The sequence below is a fragment of the Salvelinus alpinus genome, chromosome 23 (genome assembly GCF_045679555.1).
Source record: "Salvelinus alpinus chromosome 23, SLU_Salpinus.1, whole genome shotgun sequence".
NCBI lineage: Eukaryota > Metazoa > Chordata > Actinopteri > Salmoniformes > Salmonidae > Salvelinus > Salvelinus alpinus.
This window is the reverse complement of record NC_092108.1, coordinates 49,673,157-49,699,625: the sequence shown is the minus strand read 5'-3', so window position 1 is coordinate 49,699,625 and position 26,469 is coordinate 49,673,157. Positions and strand designations below refer to the sequence as shown.

Sequence of the window (26,469 nt, the reverse complement as noted above, 5' to 3'; positions counted from 1 at the left end):
TAATAATCTAATCATCGTAATAATTAAACATAGTTAATTGATTTGATGAAGTCATTGTCATCACATTAAGGATAGTAAAGACACAACACTGGGTATAAGGGTCTCTTTTCCAAGCTTAAAAAGGATAAACATTCACATGCAACAACATGGGCCTGAAAGGTTGAATACATTGGCCATGCTGTCAATCCAGCATGACATCTGCCGTGTTCAAAACAACTGGAAACTCGGAAGTAGGAAATCTCAGACTTCAGTGAGTTCAAGACAAGCGTGCACTCTCAGAAAAACAAGCTCAGACTGGGAAAACACATTTTGAACGATCATCCAACTCGGAATTCCAAGTCGGGAACTCTGGCCTCTTTCTAGAGCTCTGACCTGAAGATCACTGACGTCATGATTCAACCTTGTTTTTTCAGAATTCCCAATTGTCTTGAAAGCACCATCAATCCAGAGAATGCCAGACTTTGATGACAAAATTTGCCAACAAGAAGGACCGCCACGTCACCTTCCTGTTCAAGTGAGCACAGAACAGCAAGGTGAGTCCAAAAATGTATGCTGCTGCATAAATTATGTAATATGCTAGGGAGATATGTATACTGTAGCTAAGAAAGTAATGTTAAGTGTATGTTGTGTAGCAAGCTGTTAGTAGCCCATGTGCCTCACCCTAATAATTTGGTCCCTTTCCCCCTCATAACTTAGCCTACTATTCTGACTTGGTGGTGCACATGTAGCCTATAGCCTGTGTGATGGAACATTTTAAGTTGGTGCTTTTCTAATAACCAATTTGTGTTCATGCAAGTGACTGATTGAACAAGTCCTCACTATCAGTATCTGCAATTTGACACTACGTGCATAACTTTGTTTTGAGAAAGTGATATCTCAGTTTCAAGGTCTCAGCTTAGAGAGAAGAAGCCTCGTGAGGTATTGGTCTGTCACATGCATGACCCAGTATTGGTCGGTCACATGAATAAAGCAAACGTTAATGATGAATTAATTATGAATGATGAATGAGCTAAATCATTAAAATATAACTTGTCTATATATAAGAGAACTAACGGGACTGCCCCGGGTGAAGGTCCTTATCGACATGTATACTTGGTCCATTGAGTTGGTTGGAACCTCTCCAGCTCACTGATAATAAAGAGGGATTCATTTAAGATTGACTTTGAGTGTCCCTGTGTAGAATTTACACGACACCTGTTTTAGAAAATGTCATCATCAAATATTGTAAGAGCTTCCATTGTCTGCTTATATGCCCCTGTTATTTATCATACAGTTCTGACTTGTTGTACAGGGAGAATAATGTAAGAACGCGCCATGTTCTGAATTCTGTCGCTGTACGTTTCAAAGGTGTTGAACAAACAGTTATATTGACTATGTCTGTCTTAGCTCGCTAATTAACGTCTTAATCTAAATTATGGATAGACTCTTATCCGCTCATCATTCCTTTATGCTGTCGTGTCTCTAGGATGATTAAATGAGATGACATGATATTTTCAAATCGGTTACCTAACATTTAATTATTTGATTAAATGAATCAGGCAATAACTAGCTCATTAGGAATCCCGGGGCACCACAGAAGCATTAGTTTATATAGAGCGGCTATCTTCCGAATCCACTCTTAAAAATCTGAAGATCTTTCATATCAATAGCAGTCAATCATTAATTATTCTTTACCTTCTATCAGTCTCATCTGAACGTCGTAATATTCTTGGTTATCTGCACAAACCCAAGCGTAAATTATGAATCAGGAATATACAAACTGGCTTATTCATTATATCCTAACTAACTAAATAATCACAGAAATACATCGCAAAAAAACAGTAGTTATTGGTTACTAACAATGGTAGAAAAGTCCCTGGTGGGCTAAGCCGATATGACGGCTTGGTAGACAATATTTTTTAAATTTAATTTGATTTCACCTTTATTTAACCAGGTAGGCTAGTTGAGAACAAGTTCTCATTTGCAACTGCGACCTGGCCAAGATAAAGCATAGCAATTTGACACATACAACAACACAGAGTTACACATGGAGTAAAACAAAACATACAGTTAATAATACAGTAGAAAAATAAGTCTATATACAATGTGAGCAAATGAGGTGAGATAAGGGAGGTAAAGGCAAAAAAATGGCCATGGTGGCAGGGTAAATACAATATAGCAAGTAAAACACTGGAATGGTAGATTTGCAGTGGAAGAATGTGCAAAGTAGAAATAGAAATAATGGGGTGCAAAGGAGCAAAATAAATAAATAAATACAGTAGGGGAAGCGGTATTTGTTTGGGCTAAATTATAGATGAGCTATGTACAGGTGCAGTAATCTGTGAGCTGCTCTGACAGCTGGTGCTTAAAGCTAGTGAGGGAGATGTGTTTCCAGCTTCAGAGACTTTTGCAGTTCGTTCCAGTCATTGGCAGCAGAGAACTGGAAGGAAATACAACCAAAGGAGGAATTGGCTTTGGGGGTGACCAGTGAGATATACCTGCTGGAGCGCGTGCTACGAGTGGGTGCTGCTATGGTGACCAGTGAGCTGAGATAAGGTGGGGATTTACCTAGCAGAGACTTGTAGATAACCTGTAGCCAGTGGGTTTGGCGACGAGTATGAAGCGAGGGTCAACCAACGAGAACGTACAGGTCGCAATGGTGGGTAGTGTATGGGGCTTTGGTGACAAAACGGATGGCACTGTGATAGTTGGTGGCTATTTTATAGATGACATCACCGAAGTCGAGGATCGGTAGGATGGTCAGTTTTACGAGGGTATGTTTGGCAGTATGAGTGAAGGATGCTTTGTTGCGATATAGGAAGCCGATTCTAGATTTAATTTTGGATTGGAGATGCTTAATGTGAGTCTGGAAGGAGAGTTTACAGTCTAACCAGACACCTAGGTATTTGTAGTTGTCCACGTATTCTAAGTCAAAGCCGTCCAGAGTAGTGATGCTGGACGGGCGATCAGGTGCGGGCAGTGATCGATTGAATAGCATGCATTTAGTTTTACTTGCGTTTAAGAGCAGTTGGAGGCCACGGAAGGAGAGTTGTATGGCATTGAAGCTCATCTGGAGGTTAGTTAAAACAGCGTCCAAAGAGGGGCCAGAAGTATACAGAATGGTGTCGTCTGCGTAGAGGTGTGTCAGAGAATCACCAGCAGCAAGAGCAACATCATTGATGTATACAGAGAAGAGGGTCGGCCCGAGGATTGAACCCTGTGGCACCCCCATAGAGACTGCCAGAGGTCCGGACAACAGGCCCTCCGATTTGACACATTGAACTCTATCAGAGAAGTAGTTGGTAAACCAGGCGAGGCAATCATTTGAGAAACCAAGGCTGTCGAGTCTGCCAATAAGAATGTGGGGATTGACATAGTCGAAAGCCCTGGCCAGGTCGATGAATACGGCTGCGCAGTAATGTCTCTTATCGATGGCGGTTATGATGTCGTTTAGGACCTTGAGCATGGCTGAGGTGCACCCATGACCAGCTCTGAAACCAGATTAAATAGCGGAGAAGGTACGGTGGGATTTGAAATGGTCGGTAATCTGTTTGTTATCTTGGCTTTCGAAGACCTTAGAAAGACAGGGTAGGATAGATATAGGTCTGTAGCAGTTTGGGTCTAGAGTGTCACCCCCTTTGAAGAGGGGGATGACCGCGGCAGCTTTCCAATCTTTGGGAATCTCAGACGATACGAAAGAGAGGTTGAACAGGTTAGTAATAGGGGTTGCAACAATTTCGGCAGAAATTTTAGAAAGAGAGGGTCCAGATTGTCTAGCCCGGCTGATTTGTAGGGGTCTAGATTTTGCAGCTCTTTCAGAACATCAGCTATCTGGATTTGGGTGAAGGAGAAATGGTGGGGGCTTTGGCGGGTTGCTGTGGAGGGTGCCGGGCAGTTGACCCGGGTAGGGGTAGCCAGGTGGAAAGCATGGCCAGTCGTAGAGAAATGCTTATTGAAATTCTCAATTATAGTGGATTCATCGGTGGTGACAGTGTTTCCTAGCCTCAGAGCAATGGGCAGCTGGGAGGAGGTGCTCTTATTCTCCATGGACTTTAGTGTCCGAGAACTTTTTTGAGTTAGTACTACAGGATGCAAATTTCTGTTTGAAAAAGCTAGCCTTAGCTTTCCTAACTGCCTGTGTATATTTGTTCCTAACTTCCCTGAAAAGTTGCATATCACGGGGGCTATTCGATGCTAATGCAGAACGCCACAGGATGTTTTTGTGCTGGTCAAGGGCAGACAGGTCTGGAGTGAACCAAGGACTATATCTATTCCTAGTTCTACATTTTTTTAATGGGGCAAGCTTATTTAAGATGGTGAGGAAGGCACTTTTAAAGAATAGCCAGGCATCATCTACTGACGGGATGAAGTCAATGTCATTCCAGGATACACCGGCCAGGTCGATTAGAAAGGCCTGCTCGCAGAAGTGTTTTAGGGAGTGTTTGACAGTGATGAGGGGTGGTCGTTTGGTCGAAGACCCATTACAGATGCAGGCAATGAGGCAGTGATCGCTGAGATCTTGATTGAAAACCGCAGAGGTGTATTTTGAGGGCGAGTTAGTTAGGATTACATCTATGAGGGTGCCCGTGTTTACGGATTTGGAGTTGTACCTGGTAGGTTCATTGATCATTTGTGTGAGATTGAGGGCATCAAACTTAGATTGTAGGATGGCCGGGGTGTTAAGCATGTCCCAGTTTAGGTCACCTAGTAGCACGAGCTCAGAAGATAGATGGGGGGCAATCAATTCACATATGGTATCGAGGGCACAGCTGGGGGCAGAGGGAGGTAGCAGGTGGCAACAGTGAGAGACTTGTTTCTGGAAAGGTGAATTTTTAGAAGTAGAAGCTTGAATCGTTTGGGTACAGACTTGGATAGTAATACAGAACTCTGCAGGCTATCTTTGCAGTAGATTGCAACACCGCCCCCTTTGGCAGTTCTATCTTGGCGGAAAATGTTATAGTTAGCGATGGAGATCTCAGGGTTTTGGTGGTTTTCCTAAGCCAGGATTCAGACACGGCTAAGACATCCGGGTTGGCAGAGTGTGGTAAAGCAGTGACTAAAACAAACTTAGGGAGTAGACTTCTAATGGTAACATGCATGAAACCAAGGCTTTTACGGTGACAGAAGTCAACAAATGAGAGCACCTGGGGAGTGGGGCTAGGCACTGCAGGACCTGGATTAACCTCTACATCACCAGAGGAACAGAGGCGAAGTAGGATAAGGGTACGACTAAATGCTATACGAACTGGCCGTCTAGCACGTTCGGAACAGAGAGTAAAAGGAGCAGGTTTCTGGGCTCGATAGCATAGATTCAGTAAGGTAGGATGTGAGTACATTGGAGGTAAACCTAGGCATTGAGTAATGATGAGAGAGATATAGTCTCTAGAGACGTTTAAACCAGGTGATGTCATCGCATATGTAGGAGGTGGAACAACATGGTTGGTTAAGGCATATTGAGCAGGGCTAGAGGCTCTACAGTGAAATAAGACAGTAATCACTAACCAGGACAGTAATGGACGAGGCATATTCATATGAGAGAGGCATGCTTAGCCAAGTGAACATATGGGTCCAGTGAGTGGTTGGGCTGACTGGGGACACGGCGATTCAGACAGTTAGCAGGCCGATGCTAACAAGCTAACAGTTAGTAGGCCGGGGCTAAACAAGCTAGCAGTTAGCAGACCGGGTTAGCAAGCAAGCAGTTAGCAGGGGCTAGCAGTTAGCAGACCGGGGCAGGCAAGCTAGCAGTTAGCAGACCGGGGCAGGCAAGCTAGCAGTTAGCAGACCGGGGATAGCAAGTTAGCCTTTGGGGGACGTCGCGATGGGGGAAAGTCTGTTTTTGCCTCTTCGTGCGGTGACGTCGATAGACCAGTCGTGGAATTAGTACGGTTCCAGGTAGCTCTAGGTAGCTAGCAGGCCTGGCAGGTTAGCAGAATGGGCCTTCAGCGGGCGTCACGTCTGAGGGGCCTGTTGGAGTCCTCGGGCAGATTATGTCGGTATTCCAGTCGTAGAGGATCGGCGGGGTTCCGTGCCCCGTACCGGCAGTAGAAGGGGTCCGGATATTGTAGCCCAGGAGTGGGTTTTGGTGGTAGCACAAGAGCCCTGGCCGGGTTAGCTTCTGGCTAATTGGTGCTTGCTCCGGGATGTAAACGCTAGCCAGGAGTGGTCACCCGGGATTGCGGTTAGCTAGTTGCGAAGATCCAGATTAAAATGTTCAGAGTTTGCGGTAGGAATCCGGGGATATGGAGAGAAATAGGTCCATTATGCTCTGGTTTGAGTCACGATGTTCGAACTGGCGAGAGCTTTCCGAGCTAAAGGTTAGCTGATGACCGCTAGCAATGGTTTTCTAACTGATAGCTGGTAGGTAGTTAGCTGGCTAGCATCAGTTGAGGGATTCCAGATCCAGAAAAATATGTAAAAAATATATTTATAAGGGACACGACAGGACAAAGACAAAGACGTCTGACTGCTACGCCATCTTGGATAAGAGCAAAGGGAAGGGCGTGGGACTGAGAAAGACTGGGAAAGACAAATGGATTCTATAATTATATTAATTGAAATGCTAATCGTTTGTACATGAACGGCCGCTCATTCGAGAATAATTGCAAAGTATATACAGTTGAAGTCGGAATTTTACATACACCTTAGCCAAATACATTTAAACTCAGTTTCACACTTCCTGACATTTAATCCTAGTAAAAATTGTCTTAGGTCAGTTAGGATCACCACTTCATTTTAAGAGTGTGAAATGTCAGAATATTAGTAGAGAGAATGATTTATTTCAGCTTTTATTTCTTTCATCACATTCCCAGTGGGTCAGATGTTTATATACACTCAATTAGTATTTGGTAGCATTGCCATTAAATTGTTTAACTTGGGTCAAACTTTTCAGGAGCCTTCCACAAGCTTCCCACAATAAGTTGGGTGGATTCTGGCCTATTCCTCCTGTCAGAGCTGGTGTAACTGAGTCAGGTTTGTAGGCCTCCTTGCTCGCACATGCTTTTTCAGTTCTGCCCACAAATCTTCTATTGGATTGAGGTCAGGGCTTGGTGATGGCCACTCCAATACCTTGATTTTGTTGTCCTTAAGCCATTTTGCCACAACTTTGGAAGTATGCTTGCGGTCATTGTCCATTTGGGAGACCCATCTGCGACCAAGCTTTAACTTCCTGACTGATGTCTTGAGATGTTGCGTCAATATATCCACATAATTTTCCTGTCTCATAATGCCATCTATTTTGTGAAGTGCACCAGTCCCTCCTGCAGCAAAGCACCCCCACAGCATGATGCTACCACCCCCGTGCTTCACGGTTGGGATGGTGTTCTTGGGCTTGCAAGCCTCCCCCTTTTTCCTCCAAACATAACGATGGTCATTATGGCCAAACAGTTCTATTTTTGTTTCATCAGACCAGAGGAGCATTTCTCAAAAATGTACAATCTTTGTCCCCATGTGCAGTTGCAAACCGTAGTCTGGCTTTTATATGGCGGTTTTGGAGCAGTGGTTTCTTCCTTGCTGAGCGGCCTTTCAGGTTATGTCGATATAGGACTCATTTTCCTGGAGATATAGATACTTTTGTACCTGTTTCCTCCAGCATCTTCACAGGGTCCTTTGCTGTTGTTCTGGGATGGATTTGCACTTTTCGCACCTTTTCGTTCATCTCTAGGAGACAGAACGCTTCTCCTTCCTGAGCGGTATGACGGCTGCGTGGTCCTATGGTGTTTATACTTGCGTACTATTGTTTGTACAGATGAACGTGGTACCTTCAGGCATTCGAAATTGCTCCCAAGGATGAACCAGACTTGTGGAGGTCTACAATTTTTTCTGAGACCTTGGCTGATTTCGTTTAATTTTCCCATGATATCAAGCAATGAGGCACCGAGTTTGAAGGTAGGCCTTGAAATACATCCACAGGTACACCTCCAATTGACTCAAATTATATCAATTAGTGTCACGGCTCTCGTCGTAATGAGGATCGGACCAAAGTGCAGTGTGGTAAGTGTTCATGATTTTTATTTGATCACAAAACACTCGAACAAAATAAACAAGAGGGAAAACCGAAACAGTTCTGTAAGGAGCATAAACTATACAGCAAACAACTACCCACAACACAGGTGGGAAAAAGGCTGCCTAAGTATGATTCCCAATCAGAGACAACGATAGACAGCTGACTCTGATTGGGAACCACACTAGGCCAAAAACAAAGAGAAAACATAGAAATAAAGTAACTAGAATGCCCACCCGAGTCACAATGTGACAATTAGCATATCAGAAGCTTCTAAAGCCATGACATAATTTTCTGGAATTTTCCAAGCTGTTTAAAGGCACAGTCAACTTAGTGCATGTAAACTTCTGACCCACTGGAATTGTGATACAGTGAGTTATAAATTAAATAAATCTGTCTGTAAACAATTGTTGGAAAAATAACTTGTGTCATGCACAAAGTAAATGTCCTAACCGACTTGCCAAAACTATAGTTTGTTAACAAGAAATTTGTGGAGTGGTTGAAAAACGAGTGTTAATGACTCCAACCTAAGTGTATGTAAACTTCCGACTTCAACTGTATATTTACGCCTGTATGTCGTTGTTCTTTGTTGGAATCCTCGATCGTCCTGTAGGTGGTTAGAATGGATACTTCAGAGTAGAATAGAATAGATGCTTCGGTGGTTGTCTGTATTCTCGTCCTAGGTTTACGTAATGTCTAGCTGCAGACTAGTAATTTGTGTCTAAGATTCGCTCTTATTCTGCAGGGATCGATAGTCTCAGAGTTGAAACATTTCCAGACGTGTAGTCAATGCTCCACGTGGAATAGTCTTGTCTTTTGGTAGAGTTGTAGTATAAACCACTTCACACACCAGCATCACCGGCATGTTTTGGTCTTAGAAATTCAACCATTTGCAACCTTAGCTTACACCGGGGTTTGCGTGGTCTGGTGTGAATTTCATCTGGGGTGGGTTTTATAGGTTTCAGTAGAAAAGGGGCGGTTCCATGACGCCTAATGTGATGTCTGGGCTCACGGGGGTGTGGCCACTGACTTTAAGAGATACCGTTATGTGTGTTTCCTGTCCTTCATGAGATCACCAAATGAAACTCAACATAACTATCCCTTAAGTTTCCACGGATCATTCCCACATTCTCAAAACTAGAACGAATGTTTAATTCTCCCATTTGGGGGATTTAGGAGTTTGGCGAAGTGAAGTCCTTCGTTCTCTCTCTCAGAATACTGCATGGTAGGTTCTAACCTGTATTTATGACCTGAGGTACTAAACCTGGTTTAGCAGAGAGAGTGAGGGGGGGAGCCACGATCTACACCCAGCAAGGGCCACGTCATGACAGTGTTGTAGTTTGTACATCTAATTGTCAGCTATGTTTGTTGAAAAGGCAATAAATGAGGCTGAATTAAGACTGCTGATAGCCAGATGTAGCTGTGGTAGGGATTCACTCCATGGTGCTGAAAAGAAAGCTCTGCTGTTGGGACAGCTTTATGTCGGCTCCAACAGTTTGTGGACACTGTTTTTCACCGTTATAGTGCATTTAATGTATTGTTTAGTGTTGTGTAGTGGCTCTGCTGGCGTGCGTCTACATTTTTTTGTTTTGTTTTCCCCACCAAGATTCACATGATAAAATCGCCACTGTCCCCGCCAGTTTCGATAAAAAGCTGAGGGATGGGGCTGGAGAAATGCAAACACACTAATCCATTGACTATGCTATGGATACAAGGACTGACCATCCATTATATAAAAATGCCATTTTTAACCATGTTTTAAGGCTATATACACGTGTTTGTTTACATTTACTTTGGCTTAAATCAAGCTAACATTTTGGGTTCTAATGGGTTACAACAGTTGAACTAAGCTCATGAGGCATTTATACATTATATTCTTCAAGAATAAATGAGTAATCCAAAAATGGATGTAGCAAATATTACCTGTTTAACAGGCAGTGGCCTTCAAACAGCAGAACTATCAAATCAAACTTTATTTGTCACATGCCCCGAATACAACAAGTGTAGACTTTACTGTGAAATGCTTACTTACAAGGCCTTAACAAACAGTGCAGAACTATGTCGCCATTTGAATGTGCTCCATTAACCTGCCCCCCAAAATAAAGTTCTGTCCACTGTTCCTCGAATGTCCCGCAAAATCGTTCCCTTGTCCCGCATTATTTCCCCCCCCAGATGTGGTCACCCTAATTCCAACAGTGGAAACATTGCTACTGCAACAAACTAACACCATCTTTTCACATGTGAGAAGAATATCATTATTTCAACTCCACATGAGATTTTCACGTGGAGGATTCTTACATGTGAAACCGCAAATTACATTTAGACACATGATTTTTGCAATTCCACATGTGAAAGTCAGATATTCACACAAAGTTTTTTTTTACATTTGTGAAAGTGCATATGCATATCCGATTTTCACATGTGAATGTTTTTAACATGTGAAATTTCACATGTGAAACTCTAATTCACATGTGAGGTGAAAACATGTTATTCTGCTCACATTTGAAAAGGTGGTGTAAACATGTGAACTCTAAATTTAATAAATGTGAAACAGATATTTCACATATGAAACTGCAAATTTGACATGTGTTTTTTTTGTAGGGTTGTAAAACTCCAGAACCGTTCCCAAACTTCCCAGGTCTTCCAGAAATCCTGGTTGTAGGATTCACAGTTGGAGGACCCTCTCCCTGCTTATTCCCTCCTAATTCCAGGGAGATCCTCCAACCAGGATTTTTGGGAAAAACTGTGCATTTTGGGAAAGTTTCTGGAATTTTGCGACCCTACTCTCGATTTAGTCCTGGGCGCTAAGTTAGAAGGGTCATGCCTACCGACAAACAGAGCTACGAGGAAGCCTGTCACCCTCTGCTCTTTCACTTCATGGATACGGGGCTTGTCGCCGGGGGCCACCGCCTTGCTCATGACGGTAAGGGCGTTTGCGTGAGTAACAGAACGCACGGTGGCGGCGGCCAACCAGGGCAGACCAAACAGGGCCGAAACCCCACCTATGGCCACGATGATGAGCAGGTCCAGGTGGAAGCCGGAGCCCTTCAACAGCATCCGTTCCTTCTTACTGACTATCAGCCTGACGGAAGGAGATAGACCAAAAAGAGAAAGAGTGTATAAAAAGAGAGGAACATGGACGGAGAGGGATTGAGTGAAGGAGAGAAAGAGTGAGGGGGTAGGGAGAGAGATTACTTGTATTACTCTATAATATGTAAGATGGGGGTGCAGAGGTAACCGGTTGTATTACTCTATAATATGCACATCTCACACTACGAGAGCATTGCAGATTTTTGCTGATAAAATCAAACATGTTTGAAAATATTGGGATGTTTGGGACTGCTCAAAGACGAGATCAGTAGCCCTCAGATTGCGTCTCTGACCCGTTCATATTAAACAAGCATCGGTGACAGCCGCGCGCCCTGTGTAAGCAACGACGTGGGGATTTTGTCTCCGACTTCAAAAACTTATCTGGGACAGCTAAATCATGGCCTTGTAGTGTACACCCGGCTTTACGTGGTGATCTGTGTCTCCATGAAGATGAGGATGAAGACGAGCAGGGCAGGTAAGATGCTGATGGCCATCATCCAGACAGGGAACTGTCCGTCCGAGCCCAGCGGGGGGATCAGCCACCGCCGCTTTTCAGGACTGGTCACCGAGAAGCCTGTGGGCACGCTTAGCTTCTGAATAGGGTGGAGTGGTAAAAGGGAAAAGGTTAGCCTGGGCTATTCTCATTTCTGATTGCTCTCTTGACATTTGATCTTGACCTATATCTCACCTGGGTGTAGGTGTCTTTTATGCTGTAGTCCACCAACACCATGATGAGAATCGCGATGGGAACCCCGAAGTCTCCAATCATCCTACGGAGCTGAGACAAAGAACATGCACAAGTCAGATTGAATATAACATTGTTGCTTACTGCCACATGCTCTGCCACACGCATTAAAGCTGCAATATGTAACTTTTTGGGCAACCCGACAAAATATACATAGAAATGAGAGTCATAGATCGGTCATTGTTATCAAAAGCATGTCTAAGAAGCGGTAGATCTGTTTTATGTTCACTATTTCTATGCTTCCAGCCTTAAGTTTCGTTTCTGCGTCTTTTACTTTCAGTTTTGTACACCAACTTAAAACACTTGAAAAATGTATTTCACAGCAGTTTAGATGGTACAATGATTCTCTACACTATACTTGCTTATTTTGTCACATAAACTGAAATTAGGTGAACTACTAGAATTTTATCAACCAGGAAATGGCAGAGCAATTTCTGCATAGTGCACCTTTAATGCATTTTGAATAAGTATTTTTTAAGGGCCAATACTGTATGGCTCTGGTCAGGCAGCCCAGGCTTACTGTACTTACCTTGCCTGGGAAAAAGGCACTGTTCTTGAACTTGCGCAGGTAGAACGCAATGAAGAACGTTCCGGACATTAGCACCAACGTCAGGAGGGCTGTGTTGGGCTCCCCCACCACCTTGCCAGGCACGCCAACCACAGTGTTGTTGCATGATGATGATGTCCATGTGTCGTTGACCAGGTAACAGCGTTGGAGAGGATGCTCTTGAAAGATCTGGGTGGGTTTTTAGATAGACAGACAGACAGACAGGCACACACACAGACAGACAGACAGACAGACAGACAGGCACACACAGACAGACAGGCACAGACAGACAGACAGACAGACGGACAGACGGACAGACGGACAGACGGACAGACGGACTCAGAGACAGACACACAGGCAGACACACAGGTAAACACACAGACAGACAGTTTTCTCATTAGTCGCATACATTCCTGCACCATTTCATCTGTGTCAGGCGTGCGATAGATGACTTCCGTTTCAAATGCTCTCGACGGAGTCATAATGCATGCAGCGGTATGCTAGCAATGAAAAGCTATGAACTTGTAGGCCAGTGGACAAGCAAGCCCAATCAGCTCCAGCCCAGTGTTAAAGGGCGCTCCTCCTCTAAACCTCACCTTGCCCAGTTTCGAGAAGGTCTCGTAGATGAAGATGAGGGAGATGAGGAAGGAGAAGATCTCCTGGGTAAAGCGCGAGACGAAGCGGACCAGGAAGCTGCCCTCAAAGGCCACTATGATGACCACGATGAGCACCAGCCAGAAGCCAATCCACACCCGGCCTGTCAGGTACTCTATGTGGTTGGCATTGCAGAACTGTAATACAGAACCACGAGGCAACTTTGGGTTATGTTCAGAAAGGGACATTATCATGCACACATTGCAACCATATTCCTTGCACCAGCTAGGGTTGCAAAATCACTGAAACGTTCCCAAAGTTCATCGTTTTTTCCAGTTAAAAGATTTCTGGAATTAGGAAGGAATAAGCAGGAAATCCTTCAGCTGGGAATCCAGTTATTTTGAAAACAGTTTATTACTTGTAAATCCTTGCCAGGGGAGTGAACAAAATTTGGGGAGAAGGGGGAGTAACAGAATAGAAGAATTGGGGTAGTTGCTCACTGAGTAGAAGGCCTCCTCAAAAACCAGGAGGGGTCCAGAGAAGCCCACCACCAGCAGAGGCTGTGCCCCCAGGAGGGAAAAGATGACCCCTTGCATCGCCGTGGCGATGATCAGCTCCGACACGCCAATCAACCCCCCCGTTTTCTCACCTAGAAGAAGAAGAGAGGAAGGGATGGAGAAAGTGAATACCAACTCGAAATGATACAGCCAACTATAGACTCTATCCCTCTTTTAAGCTTAATTTCTATTTAGTAATTGTCCCTCTTCTTTCCCTCCTTTCCCTCCTCCCCTCCATTCTTCCCTCCCCCAATGGGGCGCTGAGTGACTGACCCAGCAGTCCTCCAAAGGTGACAGCGGGCGACAGAGCAGCGAAGTAGATGAAGATGATGGCAGCCATGCACTGGGGGTTGAGTGCATCACGGAAGTCACTGGCATATTTGGGGTAGCGCCGTGCGGCGTCATTGATCAGCCCCCCAAACAGGTGGCCCGACCGGCGCAGAGGGTCATCCCCAGGTTTGAAGGGCGCCTGCAGAGCTGAGGGAGAGGGAGGGAGAGGGTTATTTGCTGGTCAGTTAGCCCTCAAGCTCCTTCCTCCAGTACGTGTCTTTGTCACCCTTGTCCATGGGACCTTTGGGCTTTTTGGCCAGTAGTTTGCCCTTTGGTTCCTCTCTGTAGTATATGTCTGTGCACATCTGAGTGTATCAGTGTATGCCTGTCTCTATTACCTTTATCCTTTGGGCTCTTGGGTTCTTTGACCTTGAGCTTCTTGCCCTGCTGCTCCTCTCTCTTGTGGAGCATCTCTCTCTGGAAGCGGGCCACCGAGCGAAGCAGCTCATCGCTGCCAACCTCAGACGGCGGCAGCACAATGCTACAGTCCAAAAAGCTGTTGATGGCGTTCAGCAGGTCCTGCCGCTCGTCCGCCAGGTACGCCGCCTCGTGGAAGTGCTGCGGAAAAATAATAACAATAATATATGCCACTTATCAGAGTTATTCAAAGTGATTTACAGGACAGTGAGTGCATACATTTTTTGTATGTGTTCCCTGTGAGAGTTAAAGCAACAATCTTTGTGTTGCTAGTGCCACGCTCTTACCAACTGAGCCACACAGGGCAGTATGGGTTACCCAACGGTTAACTCGCCTTGTCAGACATAAGTGTGGAGATGGAGCGGCCGATCTGGTGGTAGTCGATGTTAGCGATGGGCGGGCCCATTAGAAGGAAGAGGAAACGTACAGGGACGGGCACCTCCAGCACAGACTCCAGCAGCACAGCTTCCTGCAGACGCACAAATGCCATGGATGGCTGCTCCAGGAAGGCCACGGTGCCTGCGAGAGACAGTTATTAAATTGTAATTGAACTTTAATGATTCGAGTCAAGCAACACTGAAACATGCATGAGAGCACCAGCTGTTCCGGACGAATGTGTGAACACGCTCTCCGTAGCCAATGTGAGTAAGGTCTTTAAACAGGTTAACATTCACAAGGCCACAGACTGATTACCAGAACACGTACTCAAAGCACGCGCTGACCAGCTTGTCTACGAAGCATGTGACAAATAACATTTTATTTTATTTGAATAGTAAGGCATACCTACGAGGACGACGGTGGCCTCTGCATTTTCCGGAATCTTCTCCAGCAACTTGAGCTCATGTTTGGACTTGGACCTGTGCATGCCCAATTTGGGAGGATTGTCTTTCTGTAGAAGAAAACGTAGTTTAGGCAACAAAAACCCACACACACTCAGACAAAAAAACACATAAACAATCACCTAGACAAGTGGATAAAGATGAATGCACACACCCACCCAGAAACACAACTCAAACAACACACTATTACACAAACAGAGCTCACAAAAACGCTCAGACTCACAAACATCCTGCACACACAGACAAACTCAACCCCACACACTCCCAAAAACACAGCCACACTTTCAAGTGAAGACCTCGCTCTTCTCCATGTCAATGCGGGTGTCTGGAAGGATGCAGGCGGCCTCTCCTCCACCCATGACGGGTTCAGTGACAGAGGGCTCGGCTTGGCCTATGTGGTTGCTGCTGCTGTGGTGGTTCACCATCAGGGAGGCCAGGCTGGCGGCAGAGATGTTCTGCGTGAAAGAGCTGTGTTCTTTCTCGTCGCTCGGGTGACTGCGGGCAGAGAGGAGGAGAGAGAGAACGCCTGAACTGAGTTTGTGTAGAAGTACCAATGATGTATATAAACACTGTGAATACCGTAGGTAGCAGGGTAGATAAAGGATTGCATACAGCAAGAAAATAAGTCATACCTGTGTTTGAGTAGTAGGGCTCTGAGGACATTGGCCCGGTCCTCCACTTTGATCTGGTCAGAGATTATCATCTGCTCCACCACCTGATGGGCAATGCCAGGCAAGGTGTGCTGGTTCAGGTCCAGCAGCACCGCACCTAAAAAACACACCCCAATGTGTCCCTTTAATGCCACAAACGCTACTTCCTTCTCTTGCCTTTCTCATCCCTCGATTTGTATTTATTCCTCCCTTTTCTTCCCTTCCTCCCCAATCTCTTCCCACCCTCTCTCTTTATCACTCCTTTTTCTCTTTTCCTAACTCACCCACTCCCCTCCCTCTTTCACCCTCTCCTTTCCCAACTCCTTCTCCGCCCTCGCCCTCTTTATTCCCACCTACTCCCTCCCTTCCGCCCTTTCTTTCCTCACTTTCCCCTCTTTCTCTCACCGTGGGAGATGGTCTTGCGGAGCTCCAGAAGACTACGGAAGGAGAGCGAGGCAACGTGGGGTTTGCCCCAGCGGTCCGTCTCCTCCTCCACGTCCTCCTCAAATTTGATCCAGCGGGCCGTCTCCCGCCACTGCAACTCCTGGTTCTTATCCATCACCAACTCGTTCAGCTCCACAAACACCTGGGAGATTTTTTTTTATACGATATCAATATATTATATATATATATACAGTGGGGAGAACAAGTATTTGATACACTGCCGATTTTGCAGGTTTTCCTACTTACAAAGCATGTAGAGGTCTGTAATTTTTATCATAGGTACACTTCAACTGTGAGAGACGGAATCTAAAACAAAAATCCAGAAAATCACATTGTATGATTTTTAAGTAATTAATTAGCATTTTATTGCATGACATAAGTATTTGATACATCAGAAAAGCAGAACTTAATATTTGGTACAGAAACCTTTGTTTGCAATTACAGAGATCATACGTTTCCTGTAGTTCTTGACCAGGTTTGCACACACTGCAGCAGGGATTTTGGCCCACTCCTCCATACAGACCTTCTCCAGATCCTTCAGGTTTCGGGGCTGTCGCTGGGCAATACGGACTTTCAGCTCCCTCCAAAGATTTTCTATTGGGTTCAGGTCTGGAGACTGGCTAGGCCACTCCAGGACCTTGAGATGCTTCTTACGGAGCCACTCCTTAGTTGCCCTGGCTGTGTGTTTCGGGTCGTTGTCATGCTGGAAGACCCAGCCACGACCCATCTTCAATGCTCTTACTGAGGGAAGGAGGTTGTTGGACAAGATCTCGCGATACATGGCCCCATCCATCCTCCCCTCAATACGGTGCAGTCATCCTGTCCCCTTTGCAGAAAAGCATCCCCAAAGAATGATGTTTCCACCTCCATGCTTCACGGTTGGGATGGTGTTCTTGGGGTCGTACTCATCCTTCTTCTTCCTCCAAACACGGCGAGTGGAGTTTAGACCAAAAAGCTCAATTTTTGTCTCATCAGACCACATGACCTTCTCCCATTCCTCCTCTGGATCATCCAGATGGTCATTGGCAAACTTCAGACGGGCCTGGACATGCGCTGGCTTGAGCAGGAGGAACTTGCGTGCGCTGCAGGATTTTAATCCATGACGGCGTAGTGTGTTACTAATGGTTTTCTTTGAGACTGTGGTCCCAGCTCTCTTCAGGTCATTGACCAGGTCCTGCCGTGTAGTTCTGGGCTGATAACTCACCTTCCTCATGATCATTGATGCCCCACGAGGTGAGATCTTGCATGGATCCCCAGACCGAGGGTGATTGACCGTCATCTTGAACTTCTTCCATTTTCTAATAATTGCGCCAACAGTTGTTGCCTTCTCACCAAGCTGCTTGCCTATTGTCCTGTAGCCCATCCAAGCTTTGTGCAGGTCTACAATTTTATCCCTGATGTCCTTACACAGCTCTCTGGTCTTGGCCATTGTGGAGAGGTTGGAGTCTGTTTGATTGAATGTGTTTTGACAGGTGTCTTTTATACAGGTAACGAGTTCAAACAGGTGCAGTTAATACAGGTAATGAGTGGAGAACAGGAGGGCTTCTTAAAGAAAAACTAACAGGTCTGTGAGAGCCGGAATTCTTACTGGTTGGTAGGTGATCAAATACTTATGTCATGCAATAAAATGCTAATTAATTACTTAAAAATCATACAATGTGATTTTCTGGATTTTTGTTTTAGATTCCGTCTCTCACAGTTGAAGTGTACCTATGATAAAAATTACAGACCTCTACATGCTTTGTAAGTAGGAAAACCTGCAAAATCGGCAGTGTATCAAATACTTGTTCTCCCCACTGTATATATCGGTTTTGCAACTCTGTGAAGTCCAGACAACTGCTTCCTGATTGTCCATTGGGCCAGGTGTGAATGTTTTGGAAGTCTTTTAACATATCCCAACCAGTTATAAAACAATGGCCCATCAGCAGGCAATCACACATACCAAGTTGAGATCCTGTGCGAAGGTCTGTGAGATGGTTTCTCAGTACTCTTTTTTACATAATACAGTAGCTTAACAGGAATGACAAATCGATATCAAATGAATTATCGATGTTTGTGCCCAACACTATTCTTTATAGTACACAGTAGTACTGATCTGAAATATCTAATCTAGAAACCACCTCATCTCGAATCCAACTTCGGATAGGAAAACAAAAAGAAGAATTTCTAACAGCCCAGACACAACACACAAAAACACACAGCAAACATTTGGGTGGAACACGGAGTCTTTCTGGAGACGAACTCCCAACTCATGTGTCTCAATAACCAAAATAAATGTAGTACATTGGACCATACTTATTAGTGTTTCTAGTGTTATTACTCTGAGACCAACAAGAAATCCAAAAGTTTCCACATCACAAACAAGTGGTGTATCAACCAGACTAAGCTCCCACGAACAACAATAACACGTTAAAAACAGGTGCATGAAGATATTATGGCAGCATCCAGCATGCATCAAGTGTCTACAAACACACCATGCTGTATAGGTGTGGTGTTAGAAGGTAAGTAACTGCAGTCCAAACCAATCTGAAGGCTAACACAGCAAATCCAAAATTCCCCGGGCTAAAACCAGGTTGTACTGGTTCAAAACGACCCTACCTTCTGGTGCCGTGCCATACGACCCATGAACTCCAAGCGAACCATTCTGTCCGAACGCGAGGTGGACCGATACTCAAGGACTGGCTGGGTGAGTGAGAAGCAGAGATACTGACAAATCTAATAGGGCAGGCTTACCTTACACACACACACTAACACACACTAACACACACACAGTTACTGGCTCAACAAGAGAGCGCATGTGAAATGGTCTGTCCATTGTTTAACGTTCACTCTATCACACCCGCACGCACGCACGCACACACACACACACACACAGAAGAGAGTTATGTCTACCTAGCTACCCTAATACAACAAACTTAACTCCCTCGCTTATGTCCTAGAGCCCCTTGTGTCGTGTTACCTCTCCTCTTTTTCTTGTGGCATGTGAATGGCGTTCCTAATTTCATTTTTAACGTTTCACCTTTCCCTGACTGACTTAAGTACCAAAGCAGGGAGTTATTGTACAGGTGAGACATTGACTTCTGAACCCAAACTCTCCATCATCAAAACAACTTGACATGTGCTACTCACGTCACTGCCTGCTACTTATAACCAGCAGTAACACTACTGGCCTACACCAGCGGGGGTCAAATGAAGTGTAATAGCATACAACAATGTTATGTAAGTCTATGATAGACCATTCCGGTGAAGTGGTAGCAAAACATGGAATTGGGCCAAAATCACTGCCCATTAAACTCATTATCCTCTTGTTCCATGGTACCCACCTCATGTGGGGTACGGTCCAACTTGCAGCAGTGGGCACTAGGCTCCTTGTGGTCCTTGCTGATGTGCACCACCTGACCCTTGTTGCTCTTCCTGACCAGGTGACGGTGCACCGCAGGCACATCCTCGAACCTGTGACCTAAGGAACATGGGGACAGGGAGAAAGAGAGATGGGAAAGAGAAAAATAGAGAGAAAGTTATTTTCTGGTCCCAAACTGATTTTCTCCTTGTTGAGTCATCAGATCAGGTCTTTTTTCATGACAACATCAAAACATTTGGGAAAGACACCATATTTTGGTTTTCTGACCAGGATACAAACAGTTAAATATGTATTTTTGTGGTCACTGAAATTATGTCTAAAATACCTCCTATTACATTCAAACCATGACGTCACAAAATACTTCAGAATAACGTCATTGCAACTAGTTTTGCCACCTGCAGTGTACGGTGAGAACACACTCGGTGAGAACACACTCAGATTCCCACAGGAGTTCTTTTAACATACCCACAGGAGTACTTTTAATAACATTTCACGATTGGCTTAGCAATAGGAACGCTTTCCAGGGAATCATTGTGAGACTAAGGTTTTAAAACCCAAAGAAAACAAATTAACATTTGTCAAGACTAACCCCACCATCATCAACGAGCCAACATTTCTTCACTCACGTCACACGGCTTAATCCAAGGTGGTTTAGCAGTTCAGACGTCTTTTTCTGTTCCGTATTGTTCGTGTCCTGTATATATACAGTGGGGAGAACAAGTATTTGATACACTGCCGATTTTGCCGATTTTCCTACTTACAAAGCATGTAGAGGTCTGTAATTTTTATCATAGGTACACTTCAACTGTGAGAGACAGAATCTAAAACAAAAATCCAGAAAATCACATTGTATGATTTTTAAGTAATTAATTTGCATATTATTGCATGACATAAGTATTTGATACATCAGAAAAGCAGAGCTTAATATTTGGTACAGAAACCTTTGTTTGCAATTACAGAGATCTTACGTTTCCTGTAGTTCTTGACCAGGTTTGCACACACTGCAGCAGGGATTTTGGCCCACTCCTCCATACAGACCTTCTCCAGATCCTTCAGGTTTCGTGGCTGTCGCTGGGCAATACGGACTTTTAGCTCCCTCCAAAGATTTTCTATTGGGTTCAGGTCTGGAGACTGGCTAGGCCACTCCAGGACCTTGAGATGCTTCTTACGGAGCCACTCCTTAGTTGCCCTGGCTGTGTGTTTTGGGTCGTTGTCATGCTGGAAGACCCAGCCACAACCCATCTTCAATGCTCTTACTGAGGGAAGGAGGTTGTTGGCCAAGATCTCGCGATACATGGCCCCATCCATCCTCCCCTCAATACGGTGCAGTCGTCCTGTCCCCTTTGCAGAAAAGCATCCCCAAAGAATGATGTTTCCGCCTCCATGCTTCACGGTTGGGATGGTGTTCTTGGTGTTGTACTCATCCTTCTTCTTCCTCCAAACACTGCGAGTGGAGTTTTGACCAAAAAGCTCTATTTTTGTCTCATCAGACCACATGACCTTCTCCCATTCCTCCTCTGGATCATCCAGATGGTCATTGGCTAACTTCAGACGGGCCTGGACATGCGCTGGCTTGAGCAGGGGGACCTTGCGTGCGCTGCAGTATTTTAATCCATGACGGCGTAGTGTGTTACAAATGGTTTTCTTTGAGACTGTGGTCCCATCTCTCTTCAGGTTATTGACCAGGTCCTGCCGTGTAGTTCTGGGCTGATCCCTCACCTTCCTCATGATCATTGATGCCCCACGAGGTGAGATCTTGCATGGAGCCCCAGACCGAGGGTGATTGACCGTCATCTTGAACTTCTTCCATTTTCTAATAATTGCGCCAACAGTTGTTGCCTTCTCACCAAGCAGCTTGCCTATTGTCTTGTAGCCCATCCCAGCCTTGTGCAGGTCTACAATTTTATCCCTGATGTCCTTACACAGCTCTCTGGTCTTGGCCATTGTGGAGAGGTTGGAGTCTGTTTGATAGAGTGTGTGGACAGGTGTCTTTTATACAGGTAACGAGTTCAAACAGGTGCAGTTAATACAGATAATGAGTGGAGAACAGGAGGGCTTCTTAAAGAAAAACTAACAGGTCTGTGAGAGCCGGAATTCTTACTGGTTGGTAGGTGATCAAATACTTATGTCATGCAATAAAATGCAAATTAATTACTTAAAAATCATACAATATGTTTTTCTGGATTTTTGTTTTAGATTCCGTCTCTCACAGTTGAAGTGTAACTATGATAAAAATGACAGACCTCTACATGCTTTGTAAGTAGGAAAACCTGCAAAATCGGCAGTGTATCAAATACTTGTTCTCCCCACTGTATATATTTACACCTTTCTTCGCATATCTTTTATCTATTTTATTATCCAAGAACTCAACTACAAAAGCTTTCCTGCAAAAGCTTTCCTGCAACCCACTTCACCAATTACAAAAAGTATTACTTACCTCAATCTGAAAATCCATCGTGGAAGCTAGCCAGGGGCTAATTCAGAAGCTAGCCTGAAAGCTTAACCAGAAGCTACTCCGATAGCTAGCCAGAAGCTAATCTGTAGCTGCCCCGAAATTAGCCGGTTTGCTGGCTAGCGTTGGTGTTTCAGCTGCCCACGTTTAGTGGTCATCAGCTATTCCTTTAGCTCGATAATCTACCGGCACTTTTGTGCAACGCGACTCGGACCGGAGCATTCCGGGACTCTTTTTTTTTTTTTTTCTCTCAGTTTCCCCGGATTCCAGCCGCAGGCTCTGGACACTTGTACCTTGATTTCGCAGCTAGCTAGCTGCAAACCGTGTGACTATTGGCTTACGTCGACCCCGGAGCAAACTCTAATCATTCTGGAGCTAGCCAGCTGAGGAGTTCCATCACCATCCGGACCCGTTTCTTTTGTTGCTGCTGCAGATACGGAACCCCACCGGGCCTTCACGACTGACTGCCGCGACTGACTGCCGACGTTATCTGCCCGAGGGATTTATCCAACTGGCACCTCGGTCCCGACGTTACCTGAACGCTCATCTGAGGCCCGCTAATCGTTAGCTGTCTTATCGGCTGCTATTTGAACAAGTATATTGGACAACTATTATTATTATTATTATTTATTTATTTTATTTTTTCCTTGGGTCACTATATCTATTTTGCCAATTTGGATTGATCCCCTCTACCACACGGAACCCCACTACACGGAACCCCACTAACCTACCGACGGAAACGCACGAGGTATCTACAAACAGACCTCCATCCTATGCTGCTACCGATAGCCATATACCCGGCCAGCTGTCTGGATCGCCACGACCCCAACCAACCTCTACTCACTGGACCCTTATTGATCACTCGATTAGCATGCCTCTCCTTAATGTAAATATGCCTTGTCCATTGCTGTTCTGGTTAGTGTTTATTGGCTTATTTCACTGTAGAGATTCTAGCCCTGCTCTCTATACCATATCCAACCTCTCAGTTCCACCACCCACATATGCGATGACATCACCTGGTTTCAATGATGTTTCTAGAGACAATATCTCTCTCATCATCACTCAATACCTAGGTTTACCTCCACTGTATTCACATCCTACCATACCTTTGTCTGTACATTATTCCTTTAAACTATTTTATCGCCCCCAGAAACCTCCTTTTACTCTCTGCTCTAGTAGCTCTAGGCGACCAATTCTCATAGCTTTTAGCCGTACCCTTATCCTACTCCTCCTCTGTTCCTCTGGTGATGTAGAGGTGAATCCAGGCCCTGCAGTACCTGGCTCCACTCCTATTCCCCAGGCGCTCTCTTTTGATGACTTCTGTAACCGTAATAGCCTTGGCTTCATGCATGTTAACATTAGAAGCCTCCTCCCTAAGTTTGTTTTGTTCACTGCTTTAGCACACTCTGCCAACCCGGATGTTTTAGCCGTGTCTGAATCCTGGCTTAGAAAGACCACCAAAAATTCAGACATTTTCATCCCCAATTACAAGATTTTCAGACAAGATAGAACGGCCAAAGGGGGCGGTGTTGCAATCTACTGCAAAGACTGCCTGCAGAGTTCTGTTATACTATCCAGGTCTGTTCCCAAACAATTTGAACTTCTACTTTTAAAAATCCACCTCTCTAAAAACAAGTCTCTCACCGTTGCCGCCTGCTATAGACCACCCTCTGCCCCCAGCTGTGCTCTGGACACTATATGTGAACTGATTGCCCCCCATCTATCTTCAGAGCTCGTGCTGCTAGGCGACCTAAATTTGAACATGCTCAACACCCCAGCCACCCTACAATCTAAGCTTGATGCCCTCAATCTCACACAAATTATAAATGAACCTACCAGGTACCACCCCAATTCCGTAAACACGGGTACCCTCATAGATATCATCCTAACAAACTTGCCCTCCAAATACACCTCTGCTGTTTTCAACCAAGATCTCAGCGATCACTGCCTCATTGCCTGCATCCGTAATGGGTCAGCGGTCAAACGACCTCCACTCATCACTGTCAAACGCTCCCTGAAACACTTCAGCGAGCAGGCCTTTCTAATCGACCTGGCCGGGGTATCCTGGAAGGATATTGATCTCATCCCGTCAGTAGAGGATGCCTGGTCATTTTTTAAAAATGCCTTCCTCACCATCTTGAATAAGCATGCCCCATTCAAGAAATTTAGAACCAGGAACAGATATAGCCCTTGGTTCTCTCCTGACCTGACTGCCCTTAACCAACAGAAAAACATCCTATGGCGTTCTGCATTAGCATCGAACAGCCCCCGTGATATGCAACTTTTCAGGGAAGCCAGAAACCAATATACACAGGCAGTTAGAACAGCCAAGGCTAGCTTTTTCAAGCAGAAATTTGCTTCCTGCAACACAAATTCAAAAAAGTTCTGGGACACCGTAAAGTCCATGGAGAATAAGAACACCTCCTCCCAGCTTCCAACCGCTCTGAAGATAGGAAACACTGTCACCACCGACAAATCCACTATAATTGAGAATTTCAATAAGCATTTTTCTACGGCTGGCCATGCCTTCCACCTGGCTGCCCCTACCCCGGACAACAGCACTGCCCTCCCCTCTGCTACTCGCCCAAGCCTTCCCCATTTCTCTTTCTCCCAAATACAGTCAGCTGATGTTCTAAATGAGCTGCAAAATCTGGACCCTTACAAATCAGCCGGGCTAGATAATCTGGACCCTTTCTTTCTAAAACTATCTGCTGAAATTGTTGCCACCCCTATTACTAGCCTCTTCAACCTCTCTTTCGTGTCGTCTGAGATCCCCAAAGATTGGAAAGCAGCTGCGGTTATCCCCCTCTTCAAAGGGGGGGACACCCTTGACCCTAACTGCTACAGACCTATATCTATCCTACCCTGCCTTTCTAAGGTCTTCGAAAGCCAAGTCAACAAACAGATTACCGACCATTTCGAATCCCACCACACCTTCTCCGCAATGCAATCTGGTTTCAGAGCTGGTCATGGGTGCACCTCAGCCACGCTCAAGGTCATAAACGATATCGTAACCGCCATCGATAGGAAACAATACTGTGCAGCCGTATTCATTGACCTGGCCAAGGCCTTTGACTCTGTCAATCACCACATCCTCATTGGCAGACTCGACAGCCTTGGTTTCTCTAATGATTGCCTCGCCTGGTTCACCAACTACTTCTCTGATCGAGTTCAGTGTGTCAAATCGGAGGGTCTGTTGTCCGGGCCTCTGGCAGTCTCTATGGGGGTGCCACAGGGTTCAATTCTTGGACCGACTCTCTTCTCTGTTTACATCAATGATGTCGCTCTTGCTGCTGGTGATTCTCTGATCCACCTCTACGCAGACGACACTATTCTGTATACTTCTGGCCCTTCTTTTGACACTGTGTTAACAACCCTCCAGGCGAGCTTCAATGCCATACAACTCTCCTTCCGTGGCCTCCAACTGCTCTTAAATACAAGTAAAACCAAATGCATGCTCTTCAACCGATCACTGCCTGCTCCTGCCCGCCTGTCCAACATCACTACTTTGGACGGCTCTGACTTAGAATATGTGAACACCTACAAATACCTAGGTGTCTGGTTAGACTGTAAACTCTCCTTCCAGACTCACATCAAACATCTCCAATCCAAAGTCAAATCTAGAATTGGCTTCCTATTCCGCAACAAAGCATCCTTTACTCATGCTGCCAAACATACCCTTGTAAAACTGACCATCCTACCAATCCTCGACTTCGGTGATGTCATTTACAAAATAGCCTCCAAAACCCTACTCAATAAATTGGATGCAGTCTATCACAGTGCCATCCGTTTTGTCACCAAAGCCCCATATACTACCCACCACTGCGACCTGTACACTCTCGTTGGCTGGCCCTCGCTTCATACTCGTCGCCAAACCCACTGGTTCCAGGTCATCTACAAGACCCTGCTAGGTAAAGTCCCCCCTTATCTCAGCTCGCTGGTCACCATAGCAGCACCTACCTGTAGCACGCGCTCCAGCAGGTATATCTCTCTAGTCACCCCCAAAACCAATTCTTCCTTTGGACGCCTCTCCTTCCAGTTCTCTGCTGCCAATGACTGGAACGAACTACAAAAATCTCTGAAACTGGAAACACCTATCTCCCTCACTAGCTTTAAGCACCAGCTGTCAGAGCAGCTCATAGATTACTGCACCTGTACATAACCCATCTACAATTTAGCCCAAACAACTACCTCTTTACCTACTGTATTTATTTATTAATTTATTTTGCTCCTTTGCACCCCATTATTTCTGTCTCTACTTTGCACTTTCTTCCACTGCAAACCAACCATTCCATTGTTTTATTTTTATTTATTTTTTATTTATTTTTTTTTATTTTATTTTTAGTTTTTATTTTACTTGCTGTGTTGTACTCACTTCGCCTCCATGGCCTTTTATATTTTTATTTATTTATACATATATTTGTTTGCCTTCACCTCCCTTATCTCACCTCACTTGCTCACATTG

General features: G+C 45.0%; 1 protein-coding gene across 2 annotated transcripts in view; it reads right to left on the bottom strand.

Moving 5' to 3' along the window:
- LOC139551208 (anion exchange protein 2-like) overlaps positions 1 to 26,469 on the bottom strand; it is a 67,678-nt gene that overhangs the window by 7,115 nt on the left and 34,094 nt on the right. The window contains exons 7-21 of one of the 2 annotated variants that reach the window (XM_071362668.1): positions 19,515 to 19,651; positions 18,790 to 18,873; positions 16,153 to 16,333; positions 15,730 to 15,865; positions 15,394 to 15,592; positions 15,042 to 15,147; positions 14,593 to 14,777; positions 14,180 to 14,399; positions 13,785 to 13,988; positions 13,455 to 13,603; positions 12,957 to 13,151; positions 12,343 to 12,549; positions 11,757 to 11,846; positions 11,495 to 11,661; positions 10,807 to 11,060 (exon numbers count right to left, since the gene is read on the bottom strand). In XM_071362668.1, the coding sequence (XP_071218769.1) occupies positions 10,807 to 11,060; positions 11,495 to 11,661; positions 11,757 to 11,846; positions 12,343 to 12,549; positions 12,957 to 13,151; positions 13,455 to 13,603; positions 13,785 to 13,988; positions 14,180 to 14,399; positions 14,593 to 14,777; positions 15,042 to 15,147; positions 15,394 to 15,592; positions 15,730 to 15,865; positions 16,153 to 16,333; positions 18,790 to 18,873; positions 19,515 to 19,651 (2,514 nt within the window). The remainder of the gene's footprint in view (positions 1 to 10,806; positions 11,061 to 11,494; positions 11,662 to 11,756; positions 11,847 to 12,342; positions 12,550 to 12,956; positions 13,152 to 13,454; positions 13,604 to 13,784; positions 13,989 to 14,179; positions 14,400 to 14,592; positions 14,778 to 15,041; positions 15,148 to 15,393; positions 15,593 to 15,729; positions 15,866 to 16,152; positions 16,334 to 18,789; positions 18,874 to 19,514; positions 19,652 to 26,469) is intronic. The other variant, XM_071362669.1, reaches the window with a different exon arrangement.